The 17,325-nt window shown below is 35.5% G+C and overlaps 1 protein-coding gene across 1 annotated transcript in view; it reads left to right on the forward strand.

The window, feature by feature from the left end:
- The window catches only part of CDK8 (cyclin dependent kinase 8), a 133,784-nt gene that overhangs the window by 77,045 nt on the left and 39,414 nt on the right, over window positions 1-17,325 (forward strand). The window contains 1 exon segment of the mRNA XM_028503865.2: window positions 2,966-3,106. Within this exon segment, the coding sequence (XP_028359666.1) occupies window positions 2,966-3,106 (141 nt within the window).

The raw sequence follows: 17,325 nt of genomic DNA on the forward strand, positions 1-17,325 counted from the left end.
CCCATGGACATGAACTAAGTCGGGGAATGACGGTGGGAGAGAGGGTACAGGGCAGAGCAGAATAAAGGGGAGAAAAAATGGAACAACTCTAATAGTATAATCAATAAAATATATTTTTAAAAAATCAAATCCAATGAGGATTCTTTCAATAAAAATTTAGTAAATCAGATGCTAACATTGAATTGAACACCTAACCCATGCGACCTAACATGAAATCAAATAATCCCTATTTATGAGGAAATTTCCAGTCTGGTTTATAAACACGATTTGTAGTAAAACATAGTTGAGCATAGAAGATAATAGAATTCATCATAATATTGCCAGCTGTGTATAGACAGTCAATACTGGCTTTGTCATCATTTTAGTAATACTCATTTAAGGCAAATAAGTACTTTTAATGTCCATTTTAGTAAAAATTCAATGATAATTGGGTTTGTGAAAACCTACTGCTTTATTTTCTTAATGTAATTGGAATATTGAAATGAATGAGCTAGAGTATAAGGCAGCAGAGGGTAACCAAAAAACAGTTGTAGTAAAAAGAGTCTTTTAAAAAATTACTTAGGCGTTGGTGAAATTCCATGACATGCATATCCCTTATTTGTTATATAGCCCTGTAATAAAAATAAAATACAAGAAATGTCCCCACTGTAACTTTTTGTAATTATAAACTGTTGGTAAAAAAAAAAGTGACTTGTAACTTCCTCAAAAAATTAAAAATAGAATTACCTTATGACCTAGCAGTCCCACAGCTGAGAATATATCCCCAGAATCCCAAAATACCAATTCAAAAGAGCCTGTGCTCCCCGATGTTCATAGCTGTGCTGTTTACAATAGCTAAGTGTTGGAAACAGCCTAAGTGTCCATCCGTAGATGAATGGATTAAAAAACTGGTTCATTTACACAGTGGAATACTATGCATCAGAAAGAGGGAATTCCTACCCTTTGTGGCAGCATATATGGAACTGGAGACTGTTATGCTAAGTGAAATAAGCTAGTCAGTGAAAGACAAATACCATATGGCATCACTTATAAGAGGAATCTAATGAACAAAATAAACTAATGGGCAAAACAGAACTAGAGACATGGAAATGGAACAGACTGACAGCTACCAAAGGAAAGAGGGGAGGGGGGCATGGTGGAGAGAAGGGGAAGAGACTAGTCAAAGAACATGTGTGAATGACCCATGGTCATGGACAACGGTGTGGGGATGGACTGCGGGGCAGGATGGAGGAGGGCAAAGGGGGAAAATTTGGGACAACTGTAATAGAATAAACAAGAATAAAAAACAAAAGAAATAGCTTCTCCTTGCTTTTATCATTTGTATAGTGTTAAAATCCATTGTTCAATAAATATTTGTAAATTAAAAAAAGTAATTTGTCATACCCTAATGAAAGCATTAACTGGGGAAGTATATATGATGACAATTGATTATCTCACCTCCCTTCCATATGTATTTCTTTCATTTTTACAGTATTTTAAAAGATGATATATTTTAATTTATTGGTATTAAGCTCTGAGAACTACTCAGACCAGATCACATCATTTCTTTGGTAATTATTATTTTGTTTGCCTGTTCTTAAAAACTTTAAAAAAAAGTGACTGAGAAAAAAATTAAAAGAATACAATGGTGCTAATAAAATATAGATTAATCATTAGACTACATATGCATTGACAGGTATACCTGACCTTCCTACCACGTAGTCTTTGCAGGATATTTTTTCTTTGGAAAGTAAAATGCTCGCAGTCATTAATCATTAGTTATTCTTTATCCATGTTCTGTTTTATATGTCATAAGAAAATAGTAAGTAAAAATTTTAACCTATAATATTAAATATCTCACTCCTATTTTAATTATGTTTACTAATTTCAAGAGCATGCTTAATTTTCATTCACAAATACAATACTGGTCAAGAGTTTGCTCTTGTGCATATTTGATGCCAGGCATATGCCCAGTGGTGCACATAGCACAGTTGACTGCACCTGACTTCCAGATTTTCTTGCAGTTTGAGAGTGCTTTAATTAAAATGAAGAGAACCCATCAAGAGAGTTTGAAACATTGGATCTTATCTATGTCAAGGTACACTTATTTATAAAGTGAGTTTTTTGTTTATAAAGTGGTATTTTCCTGGATGTCCACTAACACTATACTTCAAAAGCTTTGATGGATGGTACAGGTTTTTTTTTTAAATATGAATCTCATATTTCTAAATATTTCCAGTGAGAATGGGTCATTTACATGTTATTTCTTTGTGCTTCCATAGATTTTATTGAAATATTTTCCCATTTGCTTTCATCATAACCCATATATCACAAATAGGCACCACATCTATACTATGTCAGCCAGCCAGCAGCATCTCTTGAAACTTGTCTGTATTTTTCTTTTCATTTAATCACTACAGAAAAACAGTGATTGTTTTAGAGAACTTTCTACCAGATAAACAAGGGTTAAGTATAACCCTTAAAAATTAAGTCAATTTTTAATTATACTTTAAAAACAAAATCACTTTATTTCCTACTTATCTGTGGTAATCATTTATTTTTTTGAGGCACTGTCATGTGCTTAAGAAATGAAATTTTAACTCTAGTTATTAGGAAGTTTATAAGTTATCTGTTATTCGGCAGAATGTGAAATTGTATTTTCAATATCTTTGGGCATCCCTAAGCGTTTCTTTTTCTGTTAGGAAAATATTATACAAAGTCTGGCACAAATAACTCCCCTTTTATATTACATAAAAGTCTTTTATTACAAAATCACAAGCATGTAATTCTGTAACATGACAATATCACACTCAAGCACACCATATGACATTTAGGCGAAGTGTTCAAATTGCTGTCAGTCTCATGCAAGACATTCATGTACCCTTCCAACCACACTCAAAGGTGTTACTTCTGCCAGACCCTGCGTACATCAAATTATCTTTCTTTTCTTTTTTAAAGCGTCTTGTGATATTTTCCTTTTTTTCAGCATATAATCAAGTTTCACAGAGCTTCTAAAGCAAACAAGAAGCCAGTTCAGTTACCTCGAGGAATGGTGAAGTCGTTATTGTATCAGATCCTAGATGGGATTCACTACCTGCATGCTAACTGGGTGTTGCACAGGGATTTGGTAAGTTGATACGTAGTTAGGTTTATGCTATGAAGATGCATTTTATTTGGATTATTTTCTAGTCGTGTCTAGATATGGATGCTAAACAGGCTTGTAAACCTTACAAAGGGAGTGGGAGTGGTACAGTTTGAAAACATAGTCTGTCTTAAGCTCTTTATATAAAGTGTCCTGCTTCTCTGATGTATACTGGCTATTGTCTACTGAAGTGAAGAGGTCAGAGAGGGCACACTTTTTTCCTAAGCTTTCGTTTTTTCTTAAGTCTGTAAGTAAAGTATTGGCTTGCTTTATGTAATTAGTAGATGCCAGGGACATCCTAGAAATTGACATATTTATGAATAACCTGAAAATAAAACTTTTGGAGGAGATGTAAATTTACTGTATTAGTAGCAGTCTTATGGCCACTAAACCTTTATTAATCAAAACTGAGTACATCATTGAGAAGCCTTGCCATGTTAAATTGCATTAAATTTTAACAATTTAGAAACTTCAGAAATTGGCTTTTTTATTTTTATCTTGCACGGCAGAAGAGTCTATGCCTTCCTTTTACCCATCTAATACGAAATTGTTCATTAAATTGTGCATTGTTCATTAAATCTTAATAAATTTAAATTATTTAAACCTCAGATTCCCCTTCCTTATTGAATAATTACATTGTTGTGCTTTCGATAGGTAGTCAAGGTAGTAACTATACTAAGGTTTATAGCAGTGTCTTCATTTCAAACAGTTAAAAACTCAGTGCTGGAAATTATTTGGTCTCTACTCATGTGTATAGGAAAAAATCCTGTAGACTTTGAGGTGAAGCTGATCTGCCCCTCATGCAGATATTCTTTCCAAGCTGCTTTATATTTAATGCATTCAATCTCCGGCCTTCAGATCAGGTGTTGCAGTATCATATTCCATCTATCTTCAGTAAATCTGCCTGAAATACATTTAATGGGAGTTATTTCATCTCCACTTCTCATACCTCGAAAGCATTTAGACTAAGACCGATAGCACATCAGAAATTTGTTTGAAAGAACTTTTTTCCTTATGCAAATTTTGTATTAGAATTAGAGTATTTTATTTACAAATAGTGAATTTACAGAACAGAAATGAGAAATTTTTTAGGCTTTCATAGCTGAAAATTTCAGCTTTTAGGCACTGAAATCAACATAGGGGAAAACTGTTAGTACTTTTGAGCTACTGACCTTTCTTATGATCTCTGAAGGAATAAAATCTGGGCTAAAGGGCTTTTATTTTCCCTGTACAGTTAATTATGTTAAGATAACATTACATTTTATTGTAAATTATTTTTTTCATCAAAATACATGTTTATTAGATGAGTAAGATGAATACAAACTTTTTTAAATTGGTATTTAAGTTTTTATGTTAATGTATAATATACTTGAACCACTTACAGTAAGTAGTATTAACTACAGTAGTAAAAATAATTATTAACTCTAATTTCTTTTACCTCTCCTTTGGGAAAACTTTCTGTTGATGTGGCTTAAACAAGTACTCCTTGACATAGGGATAGTGTAAAACAGGTCATTTCAGTCGCCTCTGTTGTGGTGCTATACTAAGAGTTGGGGGTCCTGGGAATATTACACCCAGGGTGCAAGCAATGAAGGCACTATCTATAGATAATTTTAAGATAATAATGAAACAGACTAACAGTAGTTTTTATTGTCATTATATGCCAGCAGTTCTGAACAATATCAGTGATAAAATATTTCTATTCAGCTGAGGCAAACCACTCCCACTGCTCTACCCTTCTTGATATGCCACTGCTGTTTAGTAGTCTTTTTGTCCAAAATATTTTCCAAACTGCAACATATTGTTTGTGTACTGCTACCTCCTTTGATTTTCCTATTTGAAGTGAGATTTCTTGTATTGTCTGTGTGTGATTTCTTAGTGCTGTTCCTAGACATCTGACCCTTCTATGCCCCCCAGACACACAGGGCCCACTGAAACATTGTGTCATTTAAGTGATAACCTCTGACCCTAATCTGTGTCTTACTGGTTCAGGTGCCTAACTTGTGAATTATTCTTTGGTTTCTAAAGGAAAGATTCATTTTCATGTTTTTATAAAAATGTGCCAACCTTCCTGCCAACTGAAAATTAAATTTCAGTCTTTAGATATTGTATAATTTTTCAGCTATAGCTATATGAAGTATTAATCTATGTATTAATAAAGCATTTATGCTGAAGGATACTCTTCAGAAGATGTAAAACACGACTTTTTATACCCCTCTCAAATATTTGCAGATGAAACATTTACCCTATAAGAACAAATATAATTAATAATTAAATTTTTGCTCCTTTTCAGACTGTTTTAGATGAAATGTAGCAATACTGACCTTAACATATCTTCCTAGATTTCTAGTGTTACGAATTTAACCAGTTGTTGAGTTGCTGGCTTGCCACAAGAAACTTCGTACTAATTTGGATCATTGACACAGATTCCCTGAAAACACCATTTCAGTAATATCCCAAAATGTTAATGAAGACTTTGTTTAATAAAATTGACTTTATTATTGTATAAAATACTAGTTTGAGATGGTAGAGTTATGAAGTTCTTTTGTTTGATATGTGAATTTGAACTTTAACAATTTGTAACTGTATTTAGTAAATGAAGATTTTATCACTATTAATCATTACACAATAACAGATCAGTAATTGAGGTCTGTCATCCTTGATGGAAAATAGAGATTTTAAATTCTGGAACCCTTGTTGGACTGAAGGTGGTAATAGGTGTATATGTATGGATGTTTTAAGGAAAATGAGCTGGAGAAGAAACAAACACAATTATCTCACAAAAATTTGTAAGTTAAGAATCCAAACTGAACTTTTTACTTTTAGAACATTAAAGTATCTATCTATGTATAAGTTAGATGGGCCAATAGGCTGGAGATCCAAGGGAAGAGTTGCAGTTGACTTCAAGGGCAGTCTGCTGGCAGAATTCCTTCTTTTTCGGGTAGGTCAGTCTTTTTCTATTAAGCTCTCCAACCAATGGATGAGGCCTACCCACATTATGGAAGGTACTCTGCTTTACTCAAAGTCCAATTTAAATGTTAATCTTACCCAAAACTCTGTTACAGAAATGTCCACAATAATGCTTGAGCAAATATTTGGACACCTTGACACAAGGAGTAGATACATAAAATTACCTTCCTATGTAAATGAGTAAACAGAGGCACCAGTGAAAGCCATATGGGACAAGTTATTACAGGTTTTTTTCCCTGCAAGTTACTTGCTTATATAAAATAGGAGTGTTGGGTTAAGGACTATGAAGAATTTTTACCTGGTGTTATAAAGAGGAACTAAGTGTGAAATCATAATGAAAACTTCAAATAAAGATATGTTTCAGTGACTCAAAATAAGGAAAGGTTTGAAGTCTGTTAGGCTGATTGGATTGAGTTTGGTGGTTTTCTGAGTCCAGTGAAATACAAAGACATGAAGCATCCAAATCATATTTGATACCTTTTGTGTAAGAAACCAAGGTTTGTTTGACAGTAGTATCTGAACATATCTAAAAATGTAGTCTTCCTGTATTGAATTAAAAGCACATTGGCAAGATCCAACGTGACACTGGCATGGGTAGCAGTTACACTAACGTCCTGCCAGGTACAAACTGGAATTACAACTAAGTTATAATTCATAACTTAGTTAATTCATGAACAATCATCCTGAGTAACCAACTGAAGACTAGTGAAGAGAAGTCTTATAACTAAGAATTTACAGAAAAGCCACATTGAGATAGCTCAAAACAGGGTGCCTGGGGCCAGTCATAAGCAGCTTCTGCCTACACCACAGTGCCTTACAAGAGACCCAGAAGCACATGTGGCCTGCTTCAGATAACATCAGAAGCAGGATCCAATAAGCTTCACAAGCAGCATGTCCAATGAGAGATCTTGGGAGACACCAAACCCTGCTGAGGTGGATTCTGCTTCATATGCTCAATACCTGCACAGCAGCTCTTACACTGTGGTCATGATTCAGCCTGTCGGTCAGTCCCAGGCATGACCCAGCCAATAGCAATTGAGGCTCAACTATAACAGTAGGGCCCTTATAACCCACAAAAAGGACATTCTTAGAGCACCAGCTCAGTTGAACAAGACTGCACTACTGGACCCCACAGGGCACCTACAACATAAGGCCATCCAAAGAGGACTGGGAGTCACAGAAGATCTATCTAATACTAGAAGCATACACAATGAGGCAGGCAAAATGGGAAGACAAAGAAACAGGCCCCAAATGGAAGGACAAGAAATCTTCAGAAAAAGAGCTAAATGAAATAGAGGCAAGCAATTTATCAGATATAGAGTTCAAAGTAATGGTTATAAGGATGCTCAACAGTGTGAAAAAGGACATAGATACCCTAAAAAAAGGACTAGTCAGAAATGAAGAATACAACATTTGAAATGAAGAATGAATGCACTGTAAGGAATAAACAGTAGGTTGGATGCAGCAGAAGACTGAATCAGCAGTTTGAAATACAAGATAGAAAAAACACCCAATCAGAACAGCAAAAAGAAAAGAATTTTTTAAACGAGGATAGTTTTAAGGGACCTTTGGGACAACATGAAGTATAACAATATCCACATCATAGTGGGTACCAGAAGGAGATGAGAGAGCAAGGGATTGAGATTCTGTTGAAGAAATAATGACAGAAAACTTCCCTAACCTGGTGAAGGAAAGAGACACACAAGTCCAGGAAGTGCAGAGAGGCGCAAACAAGGTGAACCCAAAGAGGCCCACACCAAGACACATCATAATTAAAATGGCAAAGGTTAAAGACAGAATCTTAAAAGCCACAAGACAAAGGCAGTTACCCACAAGAGCACTCCTATAAGACTGTCAACTGATTTCTTAACAGAAACATTTCAGGCCAGAAAGGATTGGCATGAAATACTTAAAGTGATGAAAAGCAAGGACCTGTAACCAACACTACCCAGCAAGGCTATTGTTTAAAATTGAAGGAGAAATAAAGAGCTTCCCAAACACAAAAAGCTAAAGGACTTTGTTAGGTTTGTTTATTTATTTATTTATTTTTGCCACCTAACCAGCATTACAAGAAATGTTTAAGGACCTACCAGAAGAATAAGGAGAAGAAGAAACAGAGGTAGATAGTTAAAGGAATAAAATGGCCATAAATATATACCTACTAGTAATCACTCTAAATGTAAATGTCTTAAATGCTCCAGTCAGAAGACTTAGGGTAGCTGAATGGATAAGGAAATACTCCCACAGATATGCTGTCTGCTAGATACCAACTTCAGAATTAAAGATACACACAGACTAAAAGTAAAGGGATGGAAAATGGAAAGGGATGAAAATTTCCATCATGCAAATGGAAATAAAAGCTAGGGTGTCCATAATTACATCTGACAAAATAGACTTTAAAACAAAGGCTATAGTAAAATGCAAAGAAGGACACTACTTAATGATAAAGGTAGCAATCCAACAAGAGAATACGACACTTGTGAACACTTACACACTCATCATAGGAGTGCCTACATATTTAAAGCAAATCTTAGTGGACAAAAAGGGAGAGATTAACACTAATACTGCCATAGCTGGGGATTTTAACACCCCATTGACATCAATGGATAGATCTTCCAGATAGAAAATTTATAAGGAAACAGTGACCTTAAATGACACAGTAGATCAGATGGATTTAATGGATATCTTCAAAATATATTTCAACTCAAACTAGCAGAATATCCATTCTTTTCAAGTGCACATAAAACACTTGCTGGGATAGACCACATATTAGGACACAAACAAGTCTCAATAAATTTAAGAAGACTGAAATCATTTCAGGCAACTTCTCTGACCATAATGGTATGAAATTTGAAATCAATCACAAGAAAAAAAAAAACCTCAAAGACAAAAATACATGGAAGCTAAATGACATGTTACTAAACAATAAAATTAAGGAAAAAATCAAAAGATACCTTGAGCCCTGACCAGTGTGGACCAGTTGGTTGGAGTGTTGTCCCATAAAGTGAAAGATCACAGGTTTGATTCTTGGTCAGGGAACATATGTAGATTGTGGGTTCAGTCTCTGGTTGGGGTGTGTATGAGAGGCAATCAATCTGTTTTTCTCTCTCCCATCAATGTTTCTGTCCTTCTCTCCCTTCCTTAACCTCTCTCTAAAATCAATAAGCATGTCCTTGGGTGAACATTAAAATAAAATATCTTGAAACAAGTGAAAAGGAGAACACAACTCAAAATTCGTGGGACAAAAGGAAAACAGTCTTATGAGGGAAATTCATAGCATTAAAGGTCTATCTCAAGAAACAAGAAAATTCTCAAATAATATAACTTTATATATAAAGGAACTTGAAACAGACCCCCCCCAAAAAGCCTAAAGTGAGTAGAATGAAGGAGATAATAAAGATCAGAGCAGAAATAAATGAAATCGAGTCTAAGAGGACAATACAAAAGATCAGTGGAACAGAGCTGTCTTTGAAAAGATAAAAACAGATTGACCTTTAACCAGACTCATCAAGAAAAGGACACAAATAAATAAAATCAAATTAAAGAGAAGTAACAACTGACAACAGAGAGATATAAAGGACTGTAAGAAAATACTATGAACAACTGTATGACAACAAAATGGACAACATGCACAAAATGGGTAAATTCCTAGAAAGATACAGTCTTTTAAAACTGAATCAGGAAGAAACATAGAACCTGAATGGGCCAATCACAACTAGTGAAATTGAAGCAGTAATCAAAAAACTGCTAACAAACAAAAGACTTGGACCAATGGCTTCAATTTTATCATACATTCAAAGAAGAGCTAACACCTGTTTATCTTAAACCATTCCAACAAATTTAAAAGGAGGGATGACTCCCAAGCCATTTTATGAGGCCAGCATTATCCTAATTCCAAAACCTGATAAAGACACTAAATTGAAAGAAAGTTATAGGCTAATATTTCTGATGAACATGGATGCTAAAATTCTCAACAAAGTATTAGAAAACCAGATCCAACAATACATTAAAAAGATCATAACCCATGATCCAGTGTGATTTATCTCAGGGATGCAAGGTTGGTACAATATCTGCAAATCAATAAATGTGTTGCACCACATAAAGAAAATGAAAAATAAGAACCATGTGATTATATCAATAGATGCAGAAAAAGCTTTTGATAAAATCTGGCACCCATTTATAAAAACTCTTAACAAAGTGGATATAGAGGGAACATACCTCTACATAATGAAGGCCATATATGACAAACCCACCGCCAACATCATATTATTGGGCAAAAACTATACATATTTCCCTTAACATAAGGAAGAAGACAGGAAAGTCCACTTTCACAACTCTTATTCAGTATAGTACTGTAAGTCCTAGCCACACTAATCAGATAAGAAGAACTAGAAGTCATCCAAATTGGAAAGGAGGAAATAAAACTCATCATTTGCAGATAACATGAGACTGTATATAGAAAACCCTAAAGATTTTACAGAAAAAAGTGCTATAACTGGTAAATGAATGTAGCAAAGTAACAGGATACAAAATAAATATCCAGAACTCGGTTGCATTTTTATACCAATAATGAACTATCAGAAAAGGAATCTAAGAAAGCAACCCTATTCACAATGGCTTCAAAAAGAATAAAATACTTGTACCTATGAATAAATCTAACCAAGGATATAAAAGGCCTGTACTCAGAAAATTACAAGACACTGAAGAAAGACAATGAAGCGAATACATACAAATAAATGGAAGCATGTACCATGTGCATGGATAGGAAGAATTAACATCATTAGAATGTGCATACCCAGAGCTATCTATAGTTTCAACCCACTTTCTATCAAGACACCAGTGATGTATTTCACAGAACTAGAAAAAGTATTCCAAAAATATATGTGGAACCATAGAAGACCCCAGATAGCTACAGAAATCTTCAGAAAGAAGAACAAAATTGGAGGAATCATGCTACCTGATCAAACTCTACTACAAAGCTATAGTAATCCAAACAGCATGGTACTGGCATAAAAACAGACTTATAGATACATGGAACAAAATAGAGAAGGCAAAAGCATTCCCACACTGTTTTAGTCAATTAATATTTGACAAAGAAGCCCTGGCTGGTGTGGCTTAGCTGGTTGGAGCATTGTCCTGAAACTGAAAAGTTGCAGGTTTGTTACCTGGTCAGGGCACATACCTCAGTTGTAGGTCCAGTCCCCAATCCAAGTGCATACAGGAGACAACCAGTCAATGTTTTTCTCTCACATCTATGTTTCTCTCCCTTCCTCTCTCTCTAAAAAGCAATTTAAAAAATGTTCTCAGGTGAGGATAAAAAAATACTTGACAAGGGAGGCAAAACATACAATGGGGCACAGATTGTCTATTCCATAAATGGTGTTGGGAAAACTGGACAGATAAGTGGAAAAAAATGAAACTAGACTACCTTCTTAAAGTATACACAAGAATAAACTCAAAATGGAGTTAAGACACTGAAAAATATAAAAACCCTAGAAAAAACACAGGCAGCTAAATCTCAAACATTTCTTGTATTAATATTTTTCCTGATACATCTCCTTTGGCAAGGGAAACAGAAGAAAATGGGACTACATTAAACTAAAATGTTTATGCACAGCAAAAGCAACCATCAACAAAGTGAAAAGAAAACCCACTGAATGGCAGTACATATTCACCAGTGATACATCTGATAAGTGGTTAATGTTCAAAATTTATAAAGAACTGATAAAGTTCAAAACCAAAACCCCCCAAACAATCCAATTAATGAGCAAATGACCTGAACAGACACTTCTCCAAAGAGGACATACAGATGTCCAATAGACATATGAAAAGATGCTCAATGTCACTAATCATCAGAAAAAAAGCAAATTGAAACCACAGTGAGCTATCACCCCATACCTGTAAGAATGACTGTCATAAATCAGTAAACAGCATGTGTTAGCAAGGATGTGGCAAAAAAGGAACCCTCAGACATTCTTGGTGAGAATGCAAATTGGTGCAGCCATTGTAGAAAGCTGAGTAGAGTTACCTCAAAATTAAAACTGGAACTGCCTTAAGACCCAGCAATTTCATTTCTGGGAATTATCCAAAGAAACCCAAAACACTGATTCAAAAGCATATATATACCCTTAAGTTCATTGCGTCATTATTTACTATAGCCAAAATTTGGAAGCAGCCAACATGCCCATCACTGGATGAGTGAATAAAAATTCTGTAGTAATTTACACATTGTCATACTATTCACCATAAAAAAAAAGAAGGAAAGCTTACCCTTTGTGAGAGCACGGATGAACCTGGAGAGCATCATGGTAAGTGAAATAAGCCAGTCAGGAAAAACAATTACCATATGATTTCATTCATATGTGGGATTTAATGAGTAAAAGAAACTAACAAGCAAAGTAGAGACATACTTGTAGAGACCAAGCTGGTGATTACTGTGGGGAGGTGGTGGTAGGGGTAGGTGGAAAAGGGTATAGTGGGGATAAAAGGTGACGGAAGGAAACTTGAGCTGGGGTGGTAAACACACATGATGTATTATACAACTGTACACATTAAATCTATATAATTTTATTAACTAATGTCAGCCCAGTAAATTCAATATCAAAATAATTAAAAAGCAATTTGGTAAGGGCATGATGAAAAGTTTGCTCTACCAGTGGCTCTGTTGCGACCATTTTGAGGACATCCAGTCAATTCACTGCTTATGTGGCATCTTTCAGTAGAACTGGCTATTTTCTATAAAACTCTCTAAATTTAGTAATGGGTTTTATTTCTGGTGCAGTTTCTGAAATAAATTCAAGGTCAGTTAATTTTTTTTTTTTACTAGGAAACATTCTGTGATAAACTTTTTAACTGTATTTTATTTGTTATGCTCTTATAGTTGTCCCATTTTCCCCCTTTGCCCCCTCCACCCAGTACCCCCATTTGCTCTGGCAGTCATCCCCACCGTAGTTCTTCTCCATGGGTCATGTGTATAAGTTTTTATTTTTACTATTTCCATTTCCTATATGTTCTTAACATCCCGCTGTCTATTCTGTACGTATCAATTTGTACTACTTAATCCCTGCACCTTTTCCCCCAATCTACCCCTTCCCCCTCCCAACTGATAATTCTCCAAATGATCTCCATATCTATGATTCTGTTTCTGTTCTGCCTGTTTGCTTCGTTTGTTTTTTACATTCAATTGTTAATAGTTGTGAATTTATTGCCATTTTAATGTTCATCGTTTTCTTCATCTTTTTCTTAAATAAATCCCTTTAACATTTAATAAAATAAAAGGTTTGGTGATGATGAACTCCTTTAGCTTCACCTTGTCTGGGAAGCTCTTTATCTACTCTTTCATTCTAAATGATAGCTTTTCTGGATACAGTAGTCTTGGTTATAGATCCTTGTTTTTTATCACTTTGAATACTTCTTTCCAGTCCATTCTAGCCTGCAAAGTTTTTTTTTTTTTTGAAAAATCAGCTGACATTCATATGGAAATACCTTTGTAGGTAACTATCTGCTTTTCTCTTTCTGCTTTTAAAATTCTCTCTGTACCTTTAACCTTTGGCATTTTAATTATGATGTGTCTTGGTGTGGTCCTCTTTGCATCCTTCTTGGGGACTCTGTACTTACTGGACTTGTATGTCTATTTCCTTTCCCAAATTAGGGAAGTTTTCTTCATTATTTTTTCAAATATATTTCCAATATCTCGCTCTTTCTCTTCTCCTTCTGGCATCCCTATGATGTGAATGTTGGTACATTTGAAGTTGTCCCAGAGACTCCTTAGCCTATCCTCATTTTTTTTAACTTTTTTTTCTTCTTGCTGTTCTGATTGTTTTTTCCTCCCTTAGGTTCCAAAGCATTGATTTGATTCTCGGCTTCATCCACTCCACTGTCGATTCCCTATAAATATTTCTGTGTTTCACTTAGTGTTACTTTCATTTCTGCCTGTGTCTTTTCTGTGTTCTTGAAGTGCCCAGTGAGTTTCTTGAGCATCCTAATAACCAGTGTTTTGAACTCTGCATCTGATAGATTGCTTACCTCCATCTTGTTTAGTTTTTTCTGGAGTTTTGATCTGTTCTCTCTATTGGGCCATATTTCTTTGTCTCCTCACTTTGGCAGCCTCTCCATGTTTGTTTCTATTAACTAGAGCTGCTTTGACCCCCTGTCTTAGTAGTGACCCCCTATTGTTGACAAGCACACAGTAAATTGGATGGGGCAAAGCCTTAGGTAATTGCCAAGGTGGGGAAGCACGTGAACCAGGTTGATGGAGTCTCCAATATAGTGTGGCCACTCTGTGGCTCTGTGTGGGCAAAGGCTCAGAAAGAAGGCAGTGCTGCTACCTGGCTTCTGGAGTTTCGTCCTGGAGGAAACTGTTTCCCCACATTCACCCTCATGCCAGACATTTCATTTTCTCCCTGTATGCTTCTGGTGCCCTTTCAGCTGCTGCCTTGGTTCTTGAGCCAAGAGGGAGTGAATCTGTGTAAGTCCTAAGTCTGTTGCAGGCCCTTTAAGAGGAGACTCATGAGAATCCTTCAGTTTCTTCCACCTACCCAACCCCCACTGGTTCTTAGAGCCAGAAATTATGGGGACTTGTCTTCCTAGTGCTGGAACCCTGGGCTGGGTGGTCTGGTGTGAGGTTGGGATCTCTTGCTCCTGAGGTGTCCCTCCTGACTTTTATCCACCACAGGTGGGTGTGGGACCATTGCTCATTGCTCCTCCACACCTCTCTCCTCACATCTCCTCATCTCCACTGCTCCTATGGGTCCCATGAATGTGACTTCTTTAATTCCTTGGTTGTTGGACTTCTGTACAGCTCAGTTTTCTGATGACTCTGGGTGATAATTGTTTTGTAGCCTGGTCGTATTTTCTCTGTGGTTGTGAAGGAGGTGAGCCATGTTTTCCTACGCTTCCTTCTTAACCAGAAGTCCTCCATTCTGTGATAAATTAAAAATTTGTAAACACTGTCAGATAGATATGCATGCTAATATTTGGGAATTGAAGTGAAAACTGACATTAGAGTCTGGCTCCAATCTTCTTTTCTTCTATCTTCTTATATTAAGTTTTCAGCCAGCTTAGAGCTTACCCCTCCTACCTTCATCTCCAGCATTGAAGTTCTCTTCTTCCTTTTAAACTCCACTCCTGCAGAGCCTCCCCTTACCATACCTAGAAATAAGAATTTACTTCTAAAATCCTTTGAACTGCCCATCGGGCACTTAGTAGTTTTCTTAATATGTTCTCTATTTGATTAGTACCTGTTGAGGGCAAGGAGTGTGGCTTAATAATTATATCCCTCCAATGTCTAGCCATATACATAATGTATATATACAATATTGCTTATGTTATTGAATGAATGAACCAGTTAATTTATAACCAAAAGAAAGTGCCTTCCACAGTTATTGTCTATAGGTTGTTTTTGATATTACCTGATGCTTCACCAAATCTGCAGACTCATATGTGTATATACTCTGTTGCATATTTTTCTTTTTTTTACTACCTTATCTCTGCTATGGTTTACTATAGTGGAACAGTTCAGAAAACTTCTCTTCATACTACAATTTAATCCTTTCAGCCTCCCTCTTTCTACCTAAAAGGACACTGCTGTTACCAGTTGGTTCAGAGACCATTCAGCCAATGCTATTGATCTGTTATTCTCTTACCAAACTCTTCCTCTACCCAATATTTTTGTTCTTCCCAGTGAAACCTCTTTCCTCACCCTTCACTTATTTATTCTGATGTTCTTCATGTCATTAATTTTTCAACTATTTAACCTTAAAATTAGAAAATCTCCATCATTGTTCATTTACAACCCTCACTTTTTTTTTTCAAAAGCACCTTAAAGTCTCTCCTGTGTAAATTATTCTTTAACTGTAGATAAGGGGGCATTACTTACCTTTTCCTTAACATACCAGCTGTTCTGAATTTGCAACTCTTATATTTCACTTTTATATAGCAACTGACCAGTTCATCTCTAGTCACAATAATTTCACAATAATAGATGGAAATAATTTCTAGCAAGTAGTTGTTCATTTTTAATTTATTAGTGCAATCAATGTTGGCTGAATTTTATGCTTTTTGTTGAAAATAGTGATGCCACCGTATCAGACAGACCGTAGAAATGGGCTACACTTAAATCAGACTCTAAGTATCAGAGACTGGGGCTTTTGACCGATTTTCTAAGGAACTTAATAGAAAGTAAAGTAGTATTTAATGTGACTGCCTGTTTGCCATTAATTTTTGTTATTATATGTATCAAGCCCTCATATGGTCATTAATGTGCTCTACTTTTTTCAGTATCTGATGCCCAAAATTTCATTTTAATTATTACTTTAATGATTTTGTCATAGTGATAGTTAACTTGGAACTGCCAGGCACATAGGGTTGTATTTTTGCCTTATTGCACTAAGTGGAGTTTAATATTAAGTGTGATATACTATAACACTGCATCATGGTTTTTTTATTGAAGATTAATTACAAGATTGAATATGAAATTTGGAGTGTTTTGTAGTGTTGCAACTATTTGCTAGTTGGTCACCCCTGCCCTAAACCAGTTCAAAGTAGTTTTTTATGCCATAGTTTCCTAGAAATTGCCAAAATTTCCTAGAAAAATAAATCTTTTCAGAGATTTCCCTTGGGAGTATCCCAGTGGATATGTGCTGCTGTGTGTAGTACATGATGTGAAATACGAAATACCCCAGGGGCCACTGCTAAACATCTTCAAAAGATGCTGGAGCTATTTCAAAGCTTTAATCTGACTTACTTTCTTATCAACCTGATAGTGTTACTGCCCTGCAGTTTCTTTTCATTATAGTGGGTAACTTGGAATCACCTGATGGGGCTTTAACTGTCCTTGGTGAAGGATATTCTAGTGTCTTAGCAACCATTAAATTAAATAACATCAAACTCTCAGAAGTGAGCCATTGACTAAAACTTAATTTCATAGGGCCTATTTTATTAAGGCATGTTACTGTGTATTGATGGTAGCATTATGAATTACTGCAGTATTTTGGAACTAACGTTTTTATGTTTGAGTTAAAGATTGCCCTATTTGTTTATTAGTTTTGTTTACTAATACCAATATTTCCTCATGATTATATGTTTTTTGTTTGTGGTGCATTTCCTTTTTGTATGCATAAATGGTACAGCTGGTAAGTGGAAAAACTGAGCAACACAGAGGTTAATTCATGAGTCAGTTCGAGTTACTTCAATAGCTGTAACAAAGCTGGACTGCTAAATTTAGGGGTTTTTTT

This window comes from Phyllostomus discolor, chromosome 2 (genome assembly GCF_004126475.2).
Source record: "Phyllostomus discolor isolate MPI-MPIP mPhyDis1 chromosome 2, mPhyDis1.pri.v3, whole genome shotgun sequence".
Lineage (NCBI taxonomy): Eukaryota > Metazoa > Chordata > Mammalia > Chiroptera > Phyllostomidae > Phyllostomus > Phyllostomus discolor.